The sequence below is a fragment of the Macrobrachium nipponense genome, chromosome 35 (genome assembly GCF_015104395.2).
Source record: "Macrobrachium nipponense isolate FS-2020 chromosome 35, ASM1510439v2, whole genome shotgun sequence".
NCBI classification, from domain to species: domain Eukaryota; kingdom Metazoa; phylum Arthropoda; class Malacostraca; order Decapoda; family Palaemonidae; genus Macrobrachium; species Macrobrachium nipponense.
In genome coordinates, this window is record NC_061096.1 from 12,793,581 (window position 1) to 12,816,992 (window position 23,412).

Below are 23,412 nucleotides of genomic sequence, written 5' to 3' on the forward strand. Positions count from 1 at the left end.
ATGATTTTTCGTCGCTAACGAGAAAATCCCAATCAGAAAAATGGCCATTGCTTCTTGGACATTGATGTGGAACTGGCGGAACATCTTCGACCACGTTCCTTAAACTTTCTTGTATTGTGAGTAACCCCACCAAACGGTCAGGGGGGCGTCCGTGTGGACTGTCAGAGAAGGCGGAGGAAATTGCAGTGGCACTGACTTGGAAAGGCTCCGGCGTTCCGTCCATGGACGGAGCCTTTTCATTAATACCGGCGGAATTAGAGAGATCTTGTCTCTGAATTTGACGTTGGCTCTCTTTTGCCAGACTCAATTGATATCCTTCAGCCTGGCTTTTAACAAGACGTCTGTTATCGAGGCAAACTGCAGTGAACCTAGAATTCTCTCTTGGGTACAACGAGAAGCCTTTTTGTTCTTGAGAAACTGTCTCGTAGCCTTTGCTATCTCTCTGACCTTCTTGGATGGGAGAGATAGTTTGTGAGAGTTTAGGTCCCATTGTATTCCCAGCCATTGAAAGCGGGAAGCCGGAACGAGCCGAGATTTTTCCTTGTTTATCTGGAAACCCAGATACTCTAGAAATTCTATTACTTTGGCTGTTGCTTTGCAACACTCCTCGTCGTTGGTTGCCCAAATGAGCCAGTCGTCTAGGTAAGCTACTAACATTACCCCTTGAGCTCTTAGTTCTTGAACTATCGTCTCTCCTAATTTGGTGAATATTCTAGGCGCTATGTTGAGCCCGAATGGCATGACTCTGAATGAGTAAGCCTGTTTTCCTAGCTTGAAGCCTAGGTACGGAGAGAAATTTCTTGCTATCGGAACATGATAGTAAGCGTCTGTAAGATCTATAGAGGTGGTGACGGCCCCACAGGGAAGTAAAGTCCGCACCTGCGAGACGGTCAGTATGCGGAACTTGTCGCATTGAATGTATGAGTTGAGACGGGATAGGTCCAGAATCACTCTTCGTTTGTCAGAGTCCTTCTTTGGTACACTGAACAGACGTCCTAAAAACTTTAGGCGTTTGACTTTCTTTATTGCCTTCTTTTGGAGGAGATCTTTGGCATAGTCTAGCAGGTCCATCGTTGGAGTCTGGTGAAAACTGACTGGTGGAGGAGGCCCTTTCTCCCATTTCCACCCCAGACCTTTCGAAACAATGCTGTGGGCCCACGGACTGAAGGTCCAATGGTCCCGGAAGAGATATAGTCTCCTGCCCACCTGCGGGCTCTCACTGGTTGGTTGCAGTTCTGCTTCCTCTGCCTCTCCTGAAACCCCTGCCTCTAGAGCCACTTCTCTGCCGGAAGGCACCTTTGGCTCTGCTACTTCCAGCATGCCTACTGTAGCCGCGAAATGCTCCTCGCGACTTGTAGGAGGTGTTGAAGGCTGGGGAGGTCACCAAGGTTGTGGAGGTTGAGGGTTACTGTGCCGGAGGAGTCTGGACCAAGACAAACTGGTGATGTGGCTGAGCCTTGGATGTTGAAGGCTTAGCAACCTGGGAGACAGGGATCGCCTGGACAACCGTCTGAGGATGAGAGGGCTGGTAAGGATGGAATTTCCTTGGCCTCTTCCTAGGTCTGGATTGGGGTCCAGGGGTGTCAAACTTCCTTTTGAAAGGAAGTCCCCAACGGACACGAAGATTCTGGTTGGCTCTAGCAGCCTCACTGAAGACGTTGTTGACCGCATCCTGCGTAAAAGGGATCACATGTCCCTCTCGAAGCACCTGAATTACCCACTGTTCTGCTCCTCTTCGACTCCATTCCTCCCAGTAGTCGTGGAGACTTGCCACCCCGGGTGTGTGGAGGACCTTCCGATCATTTCTCTGTCTTAAAGGAAGGTTTCTTGTTAGACTTGGAGGTGGTTCGTAGATTTGTTCTTGGTCTCTGCTGCCACCTCGATTTACCTCCTCGAGAGGGATGTTTTGAAAAGGAGAAGCTTTGAGTCCTTTCGCTGGAGGTACCTTAAGTCTTCTCGCTGACTGAAAGAGAAGATCATTGGTGGACTTTTTCTCGGGGTCCGACAGCACGTTTAATGGTTTCTTCTGGAAACAGGTGAGATTTACTCAGGGGGGAGAACAACAAAGTTGATTTTTGGTTCGTGGTTACTCCTCGAGATGTGAAGGAGCACCACCGTTCTCTCTTTAGTATTCCCATAGTGAATAGGGCGGCAAATTCCCCTGAACCGTCTCTCACTGCCCTGTCCGCACAGGACAACACATTGAGCCAGTCGGCAGAAACATCCTCCTCTAGAAACTGGCAATCTTCAATTTTTCTGGCTAACGCTGCAATAGTCCAATCCAGAAAACTGAAGACTTCGATCAACTTGTATAAGTTCTTCACCAGGTGATCCAACTCAGGTGAAGAGAACAACACTTTCGCAGCCGAGAACGCTGCTCTTCTGCTTGAGTCCACAAGACCAGAGAAGTCTCCTTGGGAGGAGGCAGAAACTCCCAAAGAGGGAACTTCTCCTGTCGCATAAAACCTGTAGGTTTTATTCTGCAGCTTCGATGGAGGAAAAGCGAACGAAGCCTTGCCTGACTCCCTCTACTTAGCAAGCCACTCTTCTACTTCCTTCAGTGCTTTCTTCGAGGACTGAGAAAATACTAGTTTCGGTAACCCCGAGGGCGCTGACCTCCTATCCTTCACAAACATTGACGGAGGTGAAGAAGGCGAAGCAGGTTAAAAAAAAAAAAAACGGATAAGTCTGTAAAAGAAACCTTAACAGACTAGAATAAACAGAAGAGGGCTTCGCATCCTGGTCTTGAGTTTCCTCTTCCGACAGGATGGCCGATACCCCGTCTTCCTCTTCCGTCTGGCTTGTTGTCTTCTTTAAAGAGACCATCAGTTCTTGAAGTTGATGCTTAAAGGAACCCAAAGCGGAATCCTCTAGCAAGGGTTTGGCCTTCGCATCATCCTTAGGCGAAGACGAAGTCGTGGCTGTCGTACGGCTCTTCTTCGAAAACGAACGATTGGGAGTCGAAACAACACGTGATGTATGAGGTGAATGAGTTGAAGGAGCTCGAGGCGAATGAGGCACACGAGTCGAAACAGCTCGAGACTTATGAGGCGAACGAGTCGAAGCAGCTCGAGGCGAATGAGGCGCACGAGTCGAAACAGCTCGAGACGTATGAGGCGAGCAAGTCGAAGCAGCTCGAGGCAAATGAGGCGAACGAGTCGAAACAGCTCGAGACGAATGGGGCGAACGAGTCGAAACAGCTCGAGACGAATGGGGCGAACGAGTCGAAACAGCTAGAGACGAATGGGGCGAACGAGTCGAAACGGCTCAAGACGAATGGGGCAAACAAGTCGAAACTCCTCGAGGCGAATGAACTCGTATCGATACACAACGAGGCGAGGCAGTCTCGCAAGCGCGAGAGCGCTTTGACGCACGTGAGCGTCTGACTCCATCCAAAGTTACACTATCCGAAGAGGACTGATGGTCTTCCCGGAAAAACTGGTCCGGTGTGAAACTGCAGGAAGGTTGTGGACTCAAGTGCTCCTTGGATTTCTTAACAGGCGGCGACATCCCTCTCGTACGCTGGGCATGTCTCTTCAACGGACGTGACACTAAATCACTCGACACTTTTCGCCTCGACACAGGCGACTGCACTTCCGAGTCAGATGACTACTGCGCGTCACTGATATCTACGCCTTTCCAGCGGCGTTTTCTGGACACTAGCGATTCGGCGACTGACCGTGGGCAAACTCCCCCAGTCTCCCTTCAACCTCCGGTATGTCTTCTCCCGGGAGCTGGGGAGTATGACAGTGACCTTCGTCTACGAGAACAGGGGGAACAGACAGCCGCCTCCTCGGACACGACACTGACGCTTGGCCTAACACTGGCCTTTTCACTTGACTTCTCTACGAACGCACGAAACGACATACCCAAATCCATAACGGATTTTGCTAAGAACTCAAATTTCTTGTCCATCTTGGACTCTAACAAGGAAATGGTGTTGGGATCGGAAACATGGGATACCTGGTCTGGAGTAATTGGTACTGAAGTTGGAGGACTATCAATAGGTGAAATATTCGATAAAAGTGGAGAAGATAGTGACAGTTTGTTTGCCTCTGAAGGCACGGGAGTTGTCTCTACTCTAGTTTTACTACCCGCTCTATGAGCTGCTTTCCTTTTCCTATCTTTGTCCATCTTATCCAAATGAGCTTGAAAAGTCTTCCATCCTTGTTCATCTAAACTACGGCACTCATCACAATTTAATTCCTTGCTACAGCACTGACCCCTACATTTAACACATTTGGAGTGCGGATCGTAACATAGTTTAGCTAATCTAGTTTTGCAACCACTGCTGCAAAACCTAACTGAAGAAGAACTAGCATCAGACATCTTCGTAATAAATCGTTAATAACTAGGCAGCTAACTGATGAAGCAAAAAAGCCAACCAAGAAATTGTACATCACCAAAAAGAAAAAATCCACAATGGCGACGAAAGTCGACTGCAACACAAACCACCAGTGTTACCCCGTGGCCGGCAGAAAACGAATTGAAGTCTTAAGCTTAGCAGTACCAGGTATTCCCAAAAGTGGGCGGGATCTGTATCACCTACACGAACAATGGCGCTACCGCCGCCAGGAATTTGAATTTTCGACTGCCAGGTAAGAAAGCGTACAGCTAATGTAATTGTTTGGTAAGTCACTTATGTGAAAACGTAAAATCAGAACTCCAGATATGGCAGGAGTTATGAAAATGCACGGGAATACGAAAAAACGGTAAAAACTAAACCGTGAGCAAATGTAATCATAATCAAACAAAGGGAAAGAGCGCACGCGTCTGAAGATGAACCCAATATGGCGGATGAAAGAGCATCACCCTGGTTCGCAAGAACTAAGGGCCAAAAAGGGCTGAAAAGGGAATGCATCATGACCGCACAAATTACCAAAACATAAAATGGAATACTCAACTTGGATGAAGAAGCTGGGAGCTCAGCAGCAGACATAGCTTCGACAAAACACACACAAAGGGGAGCAATGAGAGAGAAGTGCGGAAAGCAATGCGCTAATTACAGGAATGAAGATGCCGAGCGTGGGTGGTAGTAGCCACAAGCAGAAGGTATGAGTGGTAGTCCTTGTAACGGCTCTTCCCTTTTGAGAGATTTTGAAAGGAATCTTCTAATTGGCAAAAGTCCTGTGATAGTGGCCTCCACTCGCCCTAGTGCTTATACCGACGCCCTTGGGTGTTCGAGCTGAAGGTAGTAACTTTAGCATTTCATTTTAGCTTTTTCTCTGGTATATTTAGAATCTATTTATACTAAGAAATGCGTGCTACAGGAACATTTCACCGGCCGATACAGGTCGAACCCAGAAATGCTACAATTGTTTTAAACGTTTCTCCAAATTACATAAATGATTAAGTGTAGATCTACTTTTCTGTAACCCATATGGGGTTAGGGTAATTATATATTGGCAGACTGTTCGATGAATTACTGGGGGTACTTGCCAGGTCTGGTTAATGGTTTAACAATGCATTTTCACCAATCTTTGGGAAACTGTTTCTTAGTCCAAAGGAGACTAAAATTCAAGCAAATTTCTTCTAGCTATGGGTGACATTGTCTAGTACACAGAATATCTTGAAGTTTCTCATATACTAAAACAATGACCAATTAGGAAAATCATGAAGTAAAAAAATAAAAATAACATGTAATTACCTGTTATCTTGTCCAGGTAAACTGCTTGGGAATGACCTTGGTCCTAACCTTGACTTGACACCTGGTTTTGATCCTAACCTTGAAAATATTTCTTTACTTGCAGTTTCAAGCTTTGGACCAAGCCTGGACAAAACAGAAATCCTTGGTTTCTTGTTTTGTGGTGAACTGTTGGTCTCCAAAGGTCGCTTTCCTCGCAACCGCTTCCTACCTTGATAACCTTTCCTAATACTGCTTTGAACACCACCTCTCTTGGATGGGTGGCCATGGCGATTACCAAGGTCACCACTACTTTCAGAATTCTGGATCCCATCATGATCTAGCTCAGCAGAAGGTAATTCTCTCTGAGATTTAGAATTTTGCTGTTTTGCCTGTAAATTCAAAATAAAGAACACATCAATATTAAACCAAATCCAACAACATCAAAACAAGGAAAGACTTCACAACATGCATCCAGATTTTCTAATTCTCGTCATCATGTTGCAATTTCATGGCAATGAACTAAAATTGAAATATTTAGGAAAACCTAAAATATTTTATGCAAAAATTAAAACAATAGCCAAATGTGTAAAATACAAAATATTATAATGTAAATACAGGCAGTCACCGGTTATCAGCAGGGGTTCTGTTCTCAATGGGGTGGTGATAAGTGAAAACCGCCATTAACTGAAATTCAGTGATTTATGGCCAAGCTTTGGTTAATGGCACAGATAACTGGTTAACAATGCCTCTGTTAGGTATGTTATGGTGTCATAACTCTATTATTAGCACCTTATGATGCTGATAACTAAAACTTGGCCCGTTATGGATCATAAATCGCCGATTTTATGCCGCTAAACAAGTGCCACAAAACTGGATCGCCATTAACCGAGTCTGCTGTTAACCAGGGACTGCCTGTATGTCATAGAATTTCATCTAAAAAATAGCAATTGTATTCATATGATGGGATACATTCCTCTAACAAATGCCTCTCTACAAATTTGGTAATCAGACTTATTACTAACTTTAAATACAATTTGTGATAGTTAAAAGCAAGGCAGGTAAACAAGACCATCATAAGAGGGAAACCATCTCCACGTCAGCCAACCGTAAAATTTCACCCGATTTCCCTTCACTAAGATTATGCTTCATCAATAAAGATGTTACTATTTTGATTTTTGCATAATTAGTCCATTTCCATTGGTGTTTACCATACTATACATCTGGTTTCTACATGACATCTTAACCATCACAGGGTGGGCTAAAATATGTACGTATTATGCACACCCCAGACCAGGCAATCTTTAAGGTTGGTAAATTCAAGAAAAAACACATCAATGAAAAGATATGCAAATGCACATGTTGCAAGAAAATTCTTAAAATATTTTTTGCACCTTCCACAGGAAATTGAAAGTGAATATTTATAACCTGTGTGGGACCTCTTCTCCAAGACACTCATAAAATATGCTAATTTTAATATGCTAATTTTACCAAGTTATTCATGTTTTTCTAATAATTTTTATTTTATTTTATTTTGTGAAATTATAATTACAACTTACATCATAACAGGTAACCAAAACCAGTAACAAATTCTGAGTATATTTATTGTAAAACATTAACAATATTTACTAAGATGGGGAGATGCACTACCTTTTTGTGAGATATATATGTTTTTCTAATATTTTGTTGCAATTTTCTATGCAAAATTACAATTATAGCTGATATATAATAAAAGATAAGAACTAAAACCAACTGTAATCCCTGGGTATATTTATGAGCATATAAATATACAGTGGTCCCCCCGTATTCGCGGGGGATGCGTACCAGACCCCCCGTGAATAGTTAGAACCCGCGAATGTTTGGAACCCCTATGAAAATGCTAAAAACAGCCTATTTTGTTAGTTAAAACTCAAGAAAAACCCACTAAAAATTTTCATACTTGGTTTGTTTTTTTAATAGTTTTATCACAAAAAGTGCATTTTATGATGAAATTCATAAAAAAAACCATGAATTTGTGGATATTTATCACAGAAAAATACCGCGAATGGGCGAATTTTCCGCGAATAATGCAGGGAAACGTTCCCCAGAGAAATCCGCGAATGTGTGAGTCCGCGAATCTGAAGAACGCGAATACGGGGGGTCCACTGTATAGGCAGTCCCCGGCTTATGATGGGTTTGGCTTACGATGTTTTGAAGTTACAACACTTTTCAATTATAATCATCATAAATTATTTCCATGTTTACGACGCCGATCTGACGGAAGACATATGACTCCAAAAATGCAAAATAATCAATATTTGAAGTTATTTTAATGAAAAATTAAATAAAAATGCAGTTTACATAGCTTTTAATATACCCAAAGCATCAAAAATAAGGTTTTCTTATGATTTTGGACAATTTTCCGGTTTATGAGTTGATGACCGATCTCCAGAACGGAACCCCAGTCATAAGCTGGGGACTGCCTGTACCCAGGATAGTGAAGGGCAGTACATTTCTCCTTGAAGTCTCAATGCACACTGATCCACTTCTGTCCCGTACTGAGCTACTAGAGTTGCCATAAGTCATTTATGGCCCACTGAAATTATATGAACATTTTCCATGCTAAATTCAACCAAACCGTATGGAAAAAAATATTAATACTTATATGAGGTAGCTGGCGTTCCCTCAAAACCTGATATTGATTCTCATATGATCATGTCCATCCAGTAAGGGTTAATAACAGGAATATTCATTTTCCACAAGAAATTTGAGATGGCATTTATCATTCCCATCTTTCTTTTTAAACTTCACCTAATTATCTATTAACAAGCACTTTGCCATCCTACTCCATAATCTTAAAAAACAAGTTTCAGTTGTGGATTGAATAAATTTTGGTTACTGAAGAAATTCAACTAACAGGATTCTGAAGAAACAACTGACACTTTCCTTAAGCCAAGTTGCATCTTAACCCTTAAATGCCAATGGGGTATATTAAAAATCGTCTTCCGTGTGCCGAGGCAGTCTCGGAGCGAGCGCCAAAGCTGAAAAAATATTTTTTTCAAAAAATAACAGCGCGCTCAGTTTTTAAGATTAAGAGTTCATTTTTGGCTCTTTTTTTTTTTTTTTTTTTTTTTTGTCATTGCCTGAAGTTTAGTATGCAACCATCAGAAATGAAAAAATTATCATTATCATATATAAATAATGCAATATATGATAGCGCGAAAACAAAATTTCTTATATAATTGTATTCAAATCGCGCTATGCGCAAAACGGTGAAAGGTAAAGAGTTAATTTTTTGTTGTTGTAATGTAAACTAAATTGCGATCATTTTGGTATATAACACATTGTAAAATGATAAAAGCAACACAGAGAAAATATTATCACAAAATAATGCATGAATTCATAACGCACGGACGTAAACAAATATTTTTTCAAAAATTCACCATAAATCTAAATATTGTCCTAGAGACTTCCAATTTCTTTCAAAATGAAGACAAATGATTGAATATTACTATACTGTAAGAGTATTAGCTTACAATTGCAGTTTTTAACCATATCTGACGAGTTAAATTTGACAATGTCGAATTTTTTTATATATTTTTTTAGATATGCAATTATTTTGGAAATTAGAAAAGCTACAACCTTCAAATATTTAGTTTTATTCTACATGAAATTGCGCACAATTTCATATATAAAACTCTATGAAATGCCTAATATGAAACGGAGCAAATATTCCGAGAATGTGACGTACGCATTTCGGAGATTTGTGGCGGAGAATCCGCGCGCGGAGGGAAGGAAAGTTTTTTTTTAAATTCACCATAAATCTAAATATTGTGCTAGAGACTTCCAATTTGTTTCAAGATGAAGATAAAGGACTGAATATTACTAGACTGTAAGAGTTTTAGCTTACAATTGCGTTTTTCGACCATTTCGGTAGAGTCAAAGTTGACCGAACGTGGTTTTTTTCTTCAATTATTTTTAGTTGTATTCTACATGAAATTGCGCACATTTTCATATATAAAACTTTATGTAACGGCTAATTTAAAATGGTGCACATTACCACAATTGCACGTATGATTTTTTTTGGAAGAGTTACCGTGGACGTAAAGAAAATGTTATTTTTTTCATAAATTCACCATAAATCGAAATATTGTGCTAGAGACTTCCAATTTATTGCAAAATTAAGGTAAATGATTGAATATTACTAGAATATAAGAGTTTTTCGACCATTTTGGTAGAGTCAAAGTTGACCGAAGGTTGAAAATTTGTCACTTATCATTTTTTATATGAAAATATTTAAAAATTTATAAAAGCTACAACCATGGGTTGTTTTTAGTTGTATTGTGCATGAAATTGCGCACGTTTTCATATATAAAACTTTATGTAACGGCTAATTTTAAAATTATGCAAACATTACCACAATCGCCTGTATGATTTTTTTCGGAAGAGTTACCGCCCGGATATAAGGAAAAAGTTTTTTCACAAATTCACCATAAATCAAAATATTGTGCTAGAGACTTCCAATTTGTTGCAAAATGAAGGTAAATTATTCAATATTACTAAAATATAAGAGTTTTAGCTTACAATTGCGTTTTTCGACCATTTTGGTAGAGTCAAAGTTGACCAAAGGTTGAAATTTTGGCACTTATCGTTATTTATATGAAAATATCTCAAAAACGATAAAAGCTACAATCATGAGTATTTTATTGTTGTATTCTACATAAAAATGCGCACATTTTCATATATAATACTCCATGTAACGGCTAATTTAAAATGGTACAAAAATTATGTCAAAGTGACGAAATAATTTCCGAAATGTGTCACCGATACTTGAACTCCCAGCATCCCCCAAGGCACATGATTCAAGAATTTTCGGCTGGTAGGCCTATAAGTATTTTTCCGCGAATTTAAAAAAAAACTGTTGTACGCCGACGTAAAATACGTACAGTCGGCACCCAAGAGAGAAAAAATGTAGATGTAAAATACGTCCACTCGGCGTTTAAGGGTTAATTGCTAGGCCTTAAGAGCTGAACTAAAGTGGGTAAGTTTATCCTTTCTAAGGCAGGTTCTTGTTAGGGTAGGACATGTTTGTAGTTGTCTTTGGTATTCAATAACTTGTCATATAAAAACCTGAGGACTTCATCAATTCCACTCTAGAATAGTTAACCCTCTTACGCCGGAGCGGTAAATAAAAAATTGTCTCTCGTGTGCCGGAGGGGTTTCAGAGTGAGCGCGGAAGCAAAAAAAATATTTTTTTCAAAAAATCACAGCGCGCTTAGTTTTCAAAATTAAGAGTTCATTTTTGGCTCCTTTTTTTGTCATTGCCTGAAGTTTAGTATGCAACCATCAGAAATGAAAAAAATTATCATTATCATATATAAATAATGCGATATATGATAGCGCAAAAACGAAATTTCATATATAATTGTATTCAAATCGCGCTGTGCGCAAAACAGTTAAAGGTAACAAGTTATTTTTTATCGTTGTAATGTACACTAAATTGCGATCATTTTGGTATATAACACATTGTAAAACGATAAAAGCAACACAGAGAAAATATTATCACAAAATAATGCATGAATTCGTAACGCGCGGACGTAAACAAATATTTTTTCAAAAATTCACCATAAATCTAAAATATTGTCCTGGAGACTTTCAATTTTCTTTCTTTCAAAATGAAGAAAAATGATTGAATATTACTATACTGTAAGAGTATTAGCTTACAATTGCAGTTTTCGACCATATCTGACGAGTTAAAGTTGACCGAATGTCAAATTTTTTTTATATATTTTTTATATGCAATCATTTCGGAAATAAGAAAAGCTACAACCTTCAAATATTTTTCGTTTTATTCTACATGAAATTGCACACATTTTCATTTATAAAACTCTATGAAATGCCTAATATGAAACGGAGCAAATATTCCGAGAATGGGACGTACGTATTTCGGAGATTTGTGGCGGAGAATCCGCGTGCGGAGGGAAGGAAAGATTTTTTTTTTAAATTCACCATAAATCTAAATATTTTGCTTGAGACTTCGAATTTGTTTCAAGATGAAGATAAATGACTGAATATTACTAAACTGTAAGAGTTTTAGCTTACAATTGCGTTTTTCGACCATTTCGGTAGAGTCAAAGTTGACCGAACGTGGTTTTTTTTTCTATTTATCGTGATTTATATGCAAATATTTCAAAAATGAGAAAAGCTACAACCTTCAATTATTTTTTGTTGTATTCTACATGAAATTGCGCACATTTTTATATATAAAACTTTATGTAACGGCTAATTTAAAATGGTGCAAACATTACCACAATCACACGTATGATTTTTTCGGAAGAGTTACCGCGCGGACGTAAAGAAAATGTTTTTTCATAAATTCACCATAAATCGAAATATTGTGCTACAGACTTCCAATTTGTTGCAAAATGAAGGTAAATGATTGAATATTACTAAAATATAAGAGTTTTAGCTTACAATTGCGTTTTTCGACCATTTTGGTAGAGTCAAAGTTGACCAAAGGTTGAAATTTTGGCACTTATCGTTATTTATATGAAAATATCTCAAAAACGATAAAAGCTACAATCATGAGTATTTTATTGTTGTATTCTACATAAAAATGCGCACATTTTCATATATAATACTTCATGTAACGGCTAATTTACAATGGTACAAAAATTATGTCAAAGTGACTAAATAATTTCCGAGATGTGTCACAGATACTTTTTAGTGCGGCAAGAAAGAAATTCACGCTTGCGCGCCTGCGTAACGATTGTAAACAAAACAACACCTTGATCCGTGAACTCCAAGCATCCCCCAAGGCGCATGATTCAAAAGTTTTAGGCTGGTAGGCCTATAAGTATTTTTCCGCGAATTTTAAAAAAAACTTTTGTAAGTCGACGTAAAATATGTCCAGTCGGCACACGGGAGACAAAAAATGTTGACGTAAAATATGTCCAGTCGGCGTAAGAAGGTTAATACATGAAAAAGCCATCCATTGGAACTACCGAGTCTTGTAATAAAGGATGATTGTAACTCAAAGTAACCTCTCATACACAAAATCACAATTTTTGAAAGTAAATTGTATTTTTCCTAAACTATACAAACCTGAGGACCTTTACATAAGGAATTACTTTCAGTGTAGGCTGGAATTACGGCCTGTAAATTCCATCTGGTAGGCGGGTAGGCCCGACTGCCCAGATGTAAACACTCCACTTTGCCTTTCGGCCCAGGTTCAGATTGAGGGGTGGCATGAGGTGGGCATAAAAGTAAAGGACCTCAGGTTTGTATAGTTAGGAAAAATACAATTTACTTTCAAAAATTGAGATTTGTTCCTACACGATATACAAACCCTCAGTCCTTTACATAAGAAAGACTCACTGATTGGTGGGAGGTAGGAGGAATGTGAGTTCTGTACACCTGGGCTATTCCTCCTGGTCGTAAGAGTGAGGAGGAGTGCCCTGCCTCTGACAACTTGATCGGAGTATAGGAGCTGCATGATCAAGAGTCGGACTTCTGGGGCATTTCGAAATGAGTGAGGAATCATAACTCATCCGAAAAAGGGCTGGGAAAAAACTTAGAGTCGGGGGAATTAATGCAAAGTTCTGGGAAGGGTTTGCATTATTGCCAGTCTCCTTCCTCCCCTTCTGATAAGAAAAATAGAAAGGAAGCTTGATGTGCAAGCTTACTACATCAATCGCCTGACCACCCAGTGTAAGTTCGAGTCCTATCATTCTTACCTCTAGAACCGCACACCATGGGCGAGATGCAACTTGTCCTCTTGAATGAGCTGGGTAATCAAGCACAACCTGCAAGCATCCACCACCGGTCCAAGGAAAAGAGGTTCCAAGGACCTTTGGACAGACCCGAAGGAAGAGATATAAATATGGTTGCAATGAGACCTCATCATCTTCAGGTCCGACACATTCTTCGGAGTGATGAAATGTACCCATCCACTGGACTATCCAACTGCAGACAAGTCTCTCATGATATCATAAGACTCGGAGAATGACATGTCATTGGACTCTTCCTCATCGGCAGTCTGCACTTGATAAAGGCATCAACATTCAATAAAGGGTGTCGATCCTTCATGGGTACAGCAATACACCAATAGGACAAAGTAATGACTGATGTGGATCAACCAGTACACAGTCCACAGCGCAGATCATGAAGGACTCGGACTCGTCAACAGATACCAACCGAATGCGCTGTCACACATCAAAGACGTAGTCACATCATGACACCCGCCTTTTGAAGTCACACTGAGATTAACCATACAAATCTATCTTGTTCGCCAACGAAGTTAAGAGACGAGATAATGATTCTCGCGAGACATGTGCACATCAGACGATAGTCAATTGCTTTCTAAAGACCAAGGTTCCTGTGATGGCAAGACGGAAGTTTCTCATCGTTAGTTGAATCTTAACCAAAGAGAAACAATACTATATTACTAGTGAATGACAAAAGTAAATGTGGACCTATGTCTTCACAGATGAATTGAGAGGGTAAAACTCTCAAGATTTGATCATAGAAAAAGTCCCGTCAATGACACCAATCAGTGAAGACGGCTTTAATCCTGGTTGCTTTACAGAAGACTGAAAAAGTTAATCCGCTCTTTCACTGCTGCTCGGCGAGAAAGTCTGAGTTTGCAATGGAAGTGAAGGGTTTTCCAGTAAAGAAAACACAGGGATTGTACTGCCTAAGAACCACTTCTTGTGGGTTGGATCAGGGAGGAAGTTTCTATATACTACTTTGGAAGCAGAGCTAGTTGGGTGGGGAAAGGCAAAGTCTTCCGTTATTCATTTACAATTCAGGATGAACAAAGAATATTGAACACCTTACAAATTAGGAAATGTATATTAAAAGACAAAACTCAAATTGTCTGAAGAAAATCATTCTGCGTCATCACAGTGGCCAATGGGGCAGGTGCGATGGAACAGAAGACTAGGCTACAGATTTCTGTTATACCATGGGGTAAACAGAAAGAGGATAGAGAGTCCAATGAGATATATCTCTGTCTGAAAATTCTCACAACGGTAAATGTGGTGCAGGAGAGATGGGCATTATGCGAGAATTCCGATCCAACCAGAGACCTAAGTCTGTGATTGCCGGGCAGAGAGCTTCAAATTGGTAGTTCATCCTTGATAGAGGAGAAACAATACCAAACCAAAACGAATCTGAGAGAGTGAGCAGTACTGAGACAGAACCTTATACCACCAGTTTGAATGGGGGGAAAGGCGTACGCATCGATGCCTGACCAGTCCAGTAATAGAGCGTCGATTGCTATTGCTCTCGGGTCCGCTATCGAGGAGCAAAAGTTGTCCAGTCTCCTGTTCTGACAAGTGGCGAACAGGTCTACATGTGGCCTACCCCACAGGGCCCATAGTCTTAGGCACATGTCGTGATTGAGGGTCCACTCCGTTGGTAGGACTTGGTTTCTCCTGCTCAACAGGTCCGCCCTCACATTCCTTTCTCCCTGTACGAGTCTGGTAAGGAGCGTGATCCCTCTCTCCTCCGCCCAGATAAGAAGGTTTCTTGCTATCTCGTAAAGGGAGAAGGAGTGTGTTCCTCCTTGTTTCCGTATGTAAGCCAGAGCTGTGGTGTTGTCCGAATTGACTTGGACCACCATGCCTCTGACTTCTGACTCGAAAGACTTGAGGGCTAGAGATATCGCAGACAGCTCTTTCGCGTTGATGTGCCAGGACACCTGTTCCCCCTTCCAGGTGCCTGAAACCTCCTTCGCCCCTAGTGTTGCTCCCCAACCTGACTCTGACGCGTCTGAGAACAACACTAGGTGCAGGTCCGGTTTCAGCAGGGACAAGCCTTTGTTCATCTTGAGAGGAGCTAGCCACCAACTGAGGTGCTCCTTTACCTCCTGAAGGATAGGGAAGGAATCTGCCAGGTCTTCCGACTTTTGATTCCACATCCTTTTGAGGTAGAACTGTAGGGGTCTCAAGTTGAGCCTTCCTAGAGAAAAGAACTGCTCCAGCGAGGAAAGGGCCCCCAGCAGACTCGGCCATTCCCTCACGGAGCTTCGCTCTTTCCCTAAGAAGACTGTCACTTTTTCCTGCCCCCAATCGAGCCTTTCCTGGGATGGAAAAACCTGAAAACCCTGAGAATCCATCCGAATCCCCAGATAGACAAGGTTCTGGCTGGGGATCATCTGGGACTTCTCGAGGTTTACCAGCAGTCCAAGAGACCGGGTCAAGGTCAAAGTCGTATTCAGGTCCTCAAGACATTGCCGTTCCGACTTGGCTCTTATAAGCCAGTCATCCAGATAGAGAGAGATCCTCACCCCCCTTCAAATGTAACCATCTGGCTACATTTTTCATGAGGCCCGTGAAGACTTGCGGGGCCGTCGACAGGCCGAAGCACAAAGCCCTGAACTGGAATATCTTCCCTTGAATCAGGAATCAGAGATACTTCCTTGAGGATGGATGAAGAGGTACGTGGAAGTACGCATCCTGAAGGTCCAGGGAGACCATCCAATCCCCTGGACGCAGAGCCGCAAAAACCGAGGAAGTCGTCTCCATGGAAAACTTCCTTTTCTCCACAAAACGGTTCAATGCGCTTACGTCCAGGACAGGTCTCCACCCCCCCAAGGCTTTTGGCACGAGGAAAAGGCGATTGCAGAAGCCTTGGGAGTGGGGATCCTGTACTATTTCTATGGCCTCCTCCTCCAACATCTGATCCACTAAGAGAAGGAGCGTTCTTCGCAGAACAGGGTCTTTGTACTTTGCCGAAAGTTCCCTCTGTGTCGAGGTCAAGGGCGGTCTTTCTATGAAGGGGATGACGTATCCCTTTTCTAGAATAGAGAGGGACCAGTTGTCCACTCCTCTCTGAGCCAAGGCTTCTGAGAATTTTAGAAGTCTGGCACCCACTGGCGTCTGGAGGACTTGATTGTTACTTGTTTTTCTTGAAGGGCCTGAAAGAGGACCTCCCTCTCTTTTCAGGTCCTTTCCTTCTGGCGGAGGATCGAAAAGAAGGACCTCCCCGAAAGGGCACTTATAAGGAGGGCGACTCTCCTTCCTTGCGGAAGGGGCAGCTGGTCTCGCCTTCCTTGCGGATTAGACCAGCAGGTCTTGGGTCGCTTTCTCAGTCAAGGAGTGAGAAATGTCTTTCACTAACTGAGCAGGGAACAGTTGGTTGGAAAGCGGAGCGTAAAGTAACGAAGCCCTCTGGACCGGGGAAACGGATTTGGTCAGAAAAGAGCTATATACTGCTCTTTTCTTTAAAACTCCCGCTCCGAAGAGGGAAGCTAACTCACCTGATCCGTCTTGGACAGCTTTGTCCATGCAGGACAGCACACTGTTGAGGACTTCGGGCCCAAGAAACTCCGGATCAAGAGTTTTCTTGGCCAACGCCCCAAGGGACCAATCCAGAAAGTTGAATACTTCCAGGACATGGAAGAGTCCCTTGAGGAGATGGTCCATCTCGGACATACCCTATGTAGTCTTGGCCGTGGGTAGAGCATGTTTCCTAAAAGATTCTACCAAGGTAGAAAAGTCTGCCTCTGCAGAAGAAGGAAGTCCCAGTCCCATCGACTCTCCAGTCTCATACCAAATCCCCCTCCTTCCTGAGAGCTTGGAGGGAGGACAAGAAAAAACTGTCTTCCCTGCTTCCTCCTTGGAACTAAACCAAGATCCAACCGACTGGAGGGCTTTTCTCATCGAGATGGTTGGGCGCATCTTCAAGAATGAGGAGCTCTTAGCTGTTCTAGTGCTAGAGAACAGTGATCGAGGCGAGGGAGTCGTGGCTGGACTGAGGGAGTCGCCGAACTCCTGAACGAGCAAAGCCGCCAAAGTCTTGTAGTGCGACATCGTAGCTACTCTAGGAGATTCCTCCTCCGAAACCTCATCCAGGTCTTCCAATGCAGACCTGCCATGAGAAGTGTGATCACAGGAAGGAGAGCGCCTATGAGGCGAGGCGCGCCTGTCTGGTGACAAGAGCTTGTGCTCTAGAGGAGAGGCGCTTCTGTCCGAAGAGAAGCGGTCGACAGAAGGTGATCGCTTATCCAAAGCCGAGCGCCTAGAAGGCGAAGAGTGTCTGTCTAGCGCTGTGCGCCTGGTTGGCTCTTCAAGACTGGGTGGCGCCTCACGGTTGGAAGGCGCAGTGCTGCTGGGTGGCGCTTCGCGCTTGGCTGGCGTCTCGCGCCTGGTTGGCACCTTGTGCCTGGTTGGCGCCTCGCGTCCGGCTGGGACATCGTGGCTGGGATGCGCTTCGCGCCTGGTTGGAGCTTCGCAGCTAGAATGCGGCTCGCGGCTCGCACCTGGCTGGAGCCTCGCGCTTGTTTGGCGCCTCGCTGTTGGAAGGAGCCAAGTGCTTGGGTGGTGCTTTGCGGCTTGCAAGCGCCTCGCGCCTGCGAGGAGAAGAGCGAGAAACAGGAGGATCGTGACAATCCAGGTGAGAGGAGCCTGGCGCTTCTCATAGGTAAACTCTCTTCCTGAGAGGCGCTTGTATTGGCCGGAGGACGTATGGATCTCTCGATCGGCAGCGATACATCCTTTCTGCAAGGAGTATCCTTAACAAGGATGCCCACGAGAGACAAAATCTGCTCCTGCAGATTAAGAAGGATCTTCGTGGTAGTACCCTCTTGATCCGCTTCTAAGGGAGGAGAAAGGTCTAGAAGCCGAAGGAGAATCCAAACAAGGCATTGGGCTGAAAGGGGCTCTCCTGGCTCTCTTCCTGTCCACCGGAGACTCCTCTGGGAAACGCTCTGGGCTTGAATCCAACAAGCTGCTGGGAGCCTTCCAAATCCTCTTCAAGGGGCGTGACTCCACAGCCGAACTCCAACCGCGCCTAGGAGAAGAGGAATCGGACGAAGAAAAGCACTCTTTCAGGATGCCTTTACAACGGCGATCCCTGGCAGTTAGGGACGATTCAACAGATCCTGCCGAAGGGACGCCTGACCGGTGGGGATTCTCCACAACCTCCGTACGGCTTTCGACATTCCTCCTCCTCTGGGCCAGGGAGTTTGGAAGCGGTCTAGGCCTGGGAGCGTTGCAGAGCCAATCAGACGCCCCCTCCACTGCACTGGGAACACTGCATTTGGAGCTCCATCCTTTTTAAGGCGGCATTCATGCTTGCCAACTCCACAGACGAATCCACAGGTTCGGTGAAGGGTGAAGGAGCTGAAACCGTAGGAGAGGATGCTACGACTACATTATGGATAGGAACTAGCGTATTCTCAACTGGCTCGTTTCTGTCGGGGACGACGGAGGCTATAGCTAAGTATATATCTGACTGGTGAGTTGAATGTACAAAAATAAAAATTCACAATAAGAAACAACAAGGAAAAATCCCACTGGAATTAGAAGAAAATAGCAGCAAACAGTCGTACAGAGTGATGGAGAGAAACGTCTACAGACGACGGTGGCCAAACGCAAATTGGAATGTCTACGTCCGGTCGGAGGAATACCAACGACCACCACCGGCAGTTAACTACCTAACCACCTTGTTAAGAATTCAGCGGCTGGTCCTGCTTCGCCTAAAGTATATTCCTACTGTAAATGACCCAGGGTTTGTATATCGTGTAGGAACAAATCAGTACGGAGATTTTGTGTATGCTATTTATATTTTTGAAAATAATACAAAGGTAGCACATAATTCACAGAGTTTGCAACTATATAAGACCTCCATGATCATCAACTAGTAAAACATATTAGACACATAACAGAGTTGCCTTTCGGTGAAAATGACTTTCTTAACCTGGGTAAAATCTGTATGTACTATATCTGTATGTACTGTAGGTTCTATGGTATGTAATTACAGCACATATAGTTAATGTACTTTCAGATGATGTGATCCCATTCACACTTTTTAAAGCTGATATCCCTCCAGAGTTTTACCTCACATGATGTATGTATTTCTCTCTCTCTCTTTTGTTCATAGTTACCCCTCACACTAGTTCATGATTTTAAATTGATTAGATTTTACCTTCACCCTCAACAAATATTACATATGTACATATATGTTTTCTTTATCTAATTGGATTGTGTACCTTAGTTATGACTGACTTATGAAGTTTACCTAGTAGTGACGCAAAGAAAACTTCTTTTACTCTGAGGGAAAAGAAAATGGCATCGCATGAATTAGGGTAACGTTAGTATACGCGCGAAAATTGATATGTTTGTATGTAGAAGTTACCAGTTATTTCTTTTTTAAGGGTAATGTATCGAACTAACTTTTAAATCAAATTACAGTAACTTTAATTTCATTTAAAAGTTAGCTTTATACTTAGGAGTATGATTAGGGTCATATTTAAGTGTTCAAACTAGAAACAAGCATTTATTAGCATTTTTAAAGACTATGCCAAACTTATGCAAAACTTCCCCTTGCCCAAGGGGGTCTGGAAAGTAACTTCACGTAAGTTCGGGGGATTACTGTATATTTTTACATTACTATACCCTTATTCCCTATGGAGAAAAGATTGGCAAGGAAATGTACTGCTAAATCTAAGCTGCAAGTTGTAGCTGAAGCTGAAAAAACAATGTTCATCTGCTAACAACTAATATCGTGCATTGGCAACATGGATGAAACTACCATAAACAAAATTTGAGAGAAACGTGTTTTAATCAAAAGTATTGGGCATGAAAGAACACATTTTACCATGTTCACTTCGATAAAAGACAAATATGTGACGCTCATAGTATAATGATGAAATCAAGTGAAAATAGTGAACAGAATCTATCAACTTTTTTATGCACAATAAACATGCCTTCGCCGCCACCTAGTAACAAAAAATGATATTGTTATAATACAATAAAGTTTCATACATACTTACCTGGCAGATATATACATAGCTAAGACTCCGTCGTCCCCGACAGAAATTCAAATTTCGCGCCACTCGCTACCGGTAGGTCAGGTGATCTACCTGCCTGCCCTGGGCGGCAGGACTAGGAACCATCCCCGTTTTCTATCATATTTTCTCTCTTCCACCTGTCTCCTGCGGGGAGGCTGGGTGGGCCATTAATCGTATATATCTGCCAGGTAAGTATGTATGAAACTTTATTGTATTATAACAATATCATTTTCATACAATGAACTTACCTGTCAGATATATACATAGCTGATTGGCACCCTTTGGTGGAGGGTCAGAGACAGCTAATATGGAATAGACAGGTAAACAACATATGTTGTAGGTATAAAAGAAAAACCTTGGTTCCTACCTGATAGGTGGTAGACTTCGTGGCTGTAGCCCGGTAGTCTGCATCACCTCAAGACTTTAGCGAGATATTAGATCTATGGCGATAGGTTCTTGTGGGTCTGTCGATGGGTATAAGAACCGCTTACTCGGCAGAGCCTAAAAGGACTTTGTCAATGGGTACTGGACCACTTCTATGACAACACACCTTGTGAAGGAGCATAACCAATCCCGACCACCTGATCCTAACCACCATGTTAGTATATAGAATTGCTCTGAGTTATCCCCGAACTCATAACAAACAACCCATAACTCGAAACGAAAAACTCATTTATACAAAAATTCTCAAAAAAAAAAAAAAAATTCTTTAAATACTCCCCTAAAAGATATCACAAGAGTTCCTTACTGAACAACAGTGACTGTCCGCCAGTGCAGCACTAAGCCCTCTTTGTCAGCAGGAATCTAGAACATATCTAGTAGAAGGTATGTGCAAATTCAAGGATTGGTGTTTGCTCCCGTACCCAGTATTGTATCCGCCGATACAAATGGTCCCAGAGAAAAACATTTCTCGTAGGTCACGCGAACGTCTTTAAGATAGTGAGATGCAAAAACTGAATTGCACCTCCAATATGTCGTGTCAATGATTTTCTTTAATGACATATTCTTCTGAAAAGAGAGAGACGTCGCCACTGCTCTAACTTCATGGGCTTTTACTCTTAAAAGCGGAAAAGAGTCGTCCGGACAGAACTTGTGAGCATCCGTAATGACGCTCCTAATGAAGAAAGCTAATGCGTTCTTAGACATGATTCTTGTGGGGTCCTTAATCGAACACCAAAGACTTTGTCTAGAGCCTCCCATTTGCTTCTTTCTTTGTAAGAAGAACTTCAAGGCTCTTACCGGGCAAAGAGACCTCTCTGTTTCTCTCCCTACCAGACTCGATAAGCCTTTGATCTCGAATCTCTTGGGCCAGGGATTCGATGGATTTTCATTCTTCGCTAGAAACAGAGTTCTAAACGAGCAAAAGGCCGAGTCTTTGTTAAAGCCGACTTCATCTTCTAGGGCATGAAGTTCGCCAACTCTTTTGGCTGTCGCCAAAGATAGGAGAAACAAGCATTTTCTTGTTATATCCCTGAACGAAGCTACGTGGGAGGCTCAAATCTGTCCGACGAAAGGAACTTGAGAACTACGTCCAGGTTCCAGCTGGGTGGAGTTAGTTCCTTCGATTTTGTCGTTTCAAACGATCTAATCAAGTCGTGCAGATCTTTATTGTCAGCAATGTCTAGGCCTCTGTTCCTAAATACTGCCGACAGCATGCTCCTGTATCCTTTGATTGTCGATACAGACAAATGAGAGACCTCTCTCAAGAACAACAGGAAATCGGCGATTTCGGTTATAGAGGTACTGGAGGAGGACAACTTCTTAGACTTGCACCACCTTCTGAATACCTCCCACTTCGACTGATAGACTCGTCTAGTGGAAGCTCTGCGGGCTCTAGCGATAGCGCTTGAAGCTTCGCGAGAAAACCCCCTCGCTCTGACAAGTCTTTCGATAGTCGAAAGGCAGTCAGAGCGAGAGCGGGGAGGTTTTTTGATGAAACCTCTCGAAGTGTGGCTGTCTGAGAAGATCCATCCTTTTTGGAAGGGATCTTGGGAAGTCTACTGTCCACTCCAGCACCTCTGCAAACCAATCTTGTGCTGGCCAAAACGGGGCTATCAGGGTCATCCTTGTCCCGTTGGACACTACGAACTTTCTCAACACTTGTCCCAGGATTTTGAAAGGGGGGAAAGCGTACACGTCCACATGAGACCAGTCCAGCAGGAAGGCGTCGACCACAAGAGCTCTTGGGTCTTCCACCACTGAACAAAAGACTTCCAGCCTTTTGGAAAGGAATGTGGCGAACAGATCTACGTGAGGAGTGCCCCAAAGATCCCAAAGACTCTGACACACCTCTGAATGAAGAGTCCATTCTGTGTGAAGGACCTGGCTTCTCCTGCTCAGTCTGTCCGCCCTGATGTTTCTCGTCCCCTGAACAAATCGTGTTAGGAGGGCGATGTTTCTTTGTGAGGCCCAAATTAGCAGATCTCTTGCTATCTCGTAAAGCGACACAGAGTGTGTTCCTCCCTGCTTCCGAATGTAGGACAGGGCTGTAGTGTTGTCCACATTCACTTGAACCACACTGTTCGTCACAAAGGGTTCGAAGAACTTTAGCGCTAAGTGAACTGCTAGAAGTTCTTTGCAATTTATGTGCCAGGACACCTGTGCTGTCTTCCAGGTGCCTGACACTTCTCTCGGTCCTAGTGTTGCTCCCCAACCCTTCTCCGATGCGTCGGAATACAACACTCGGTTTGGGTTCGGAACTTCCAGAGAAATTCCCTTGTTCTCTTTTAGAGGGGACAACCACCATTGCAGGTGTGGTTTCATTTCCCTTGGAAGGAGAAAACTGTCGGAGAGAAGTCCCGTCTTCCAGTTCCACGATCTCTTTAGGAAAAACTGAAGAGGGCGAAGATGTAGTCTTCCTAGAGGAAAGAACTGTTCGAGCGAGGAAAGGGTGCCTAGTAGGCTTAACCATTCCCTCGCCGAAGTTCGTTCTTTCCCTAAGAAGAGAGAGACTTTTTACTTTTTTCCAAGCCTCTCACGATTCTCTCTTGCGAAGGAAATACTCGAAAACCCC

At 42.8% G+C, this 23,412-nt stretch overlaps 1 protein-coding gene across 2 annotated transcripts in view; it reads right to left on the bottom strand.

Moving 5' to 3' along the window:
- Positions 1 to 23,412, bottom strand: part of LOC135208429 (uncharacterized) — a 316,957-nt gene that overhangs the window by 238,091 nt on the left and 55,454 nt on the right. For both annotated transcript variants that reach the window (XM_064240585.1, XM_064240584.1), the window contains exon 4: positions 5,648 to 6,015. In XM_064240585.1, the coding sequence (XP_064096655.1) occupies positions 5,648 to 6,015 (368 nt within the window). The remainder of the gene's footprint in view (positions 1 to 5,647; positions 6,016 to 23,412) is intronic.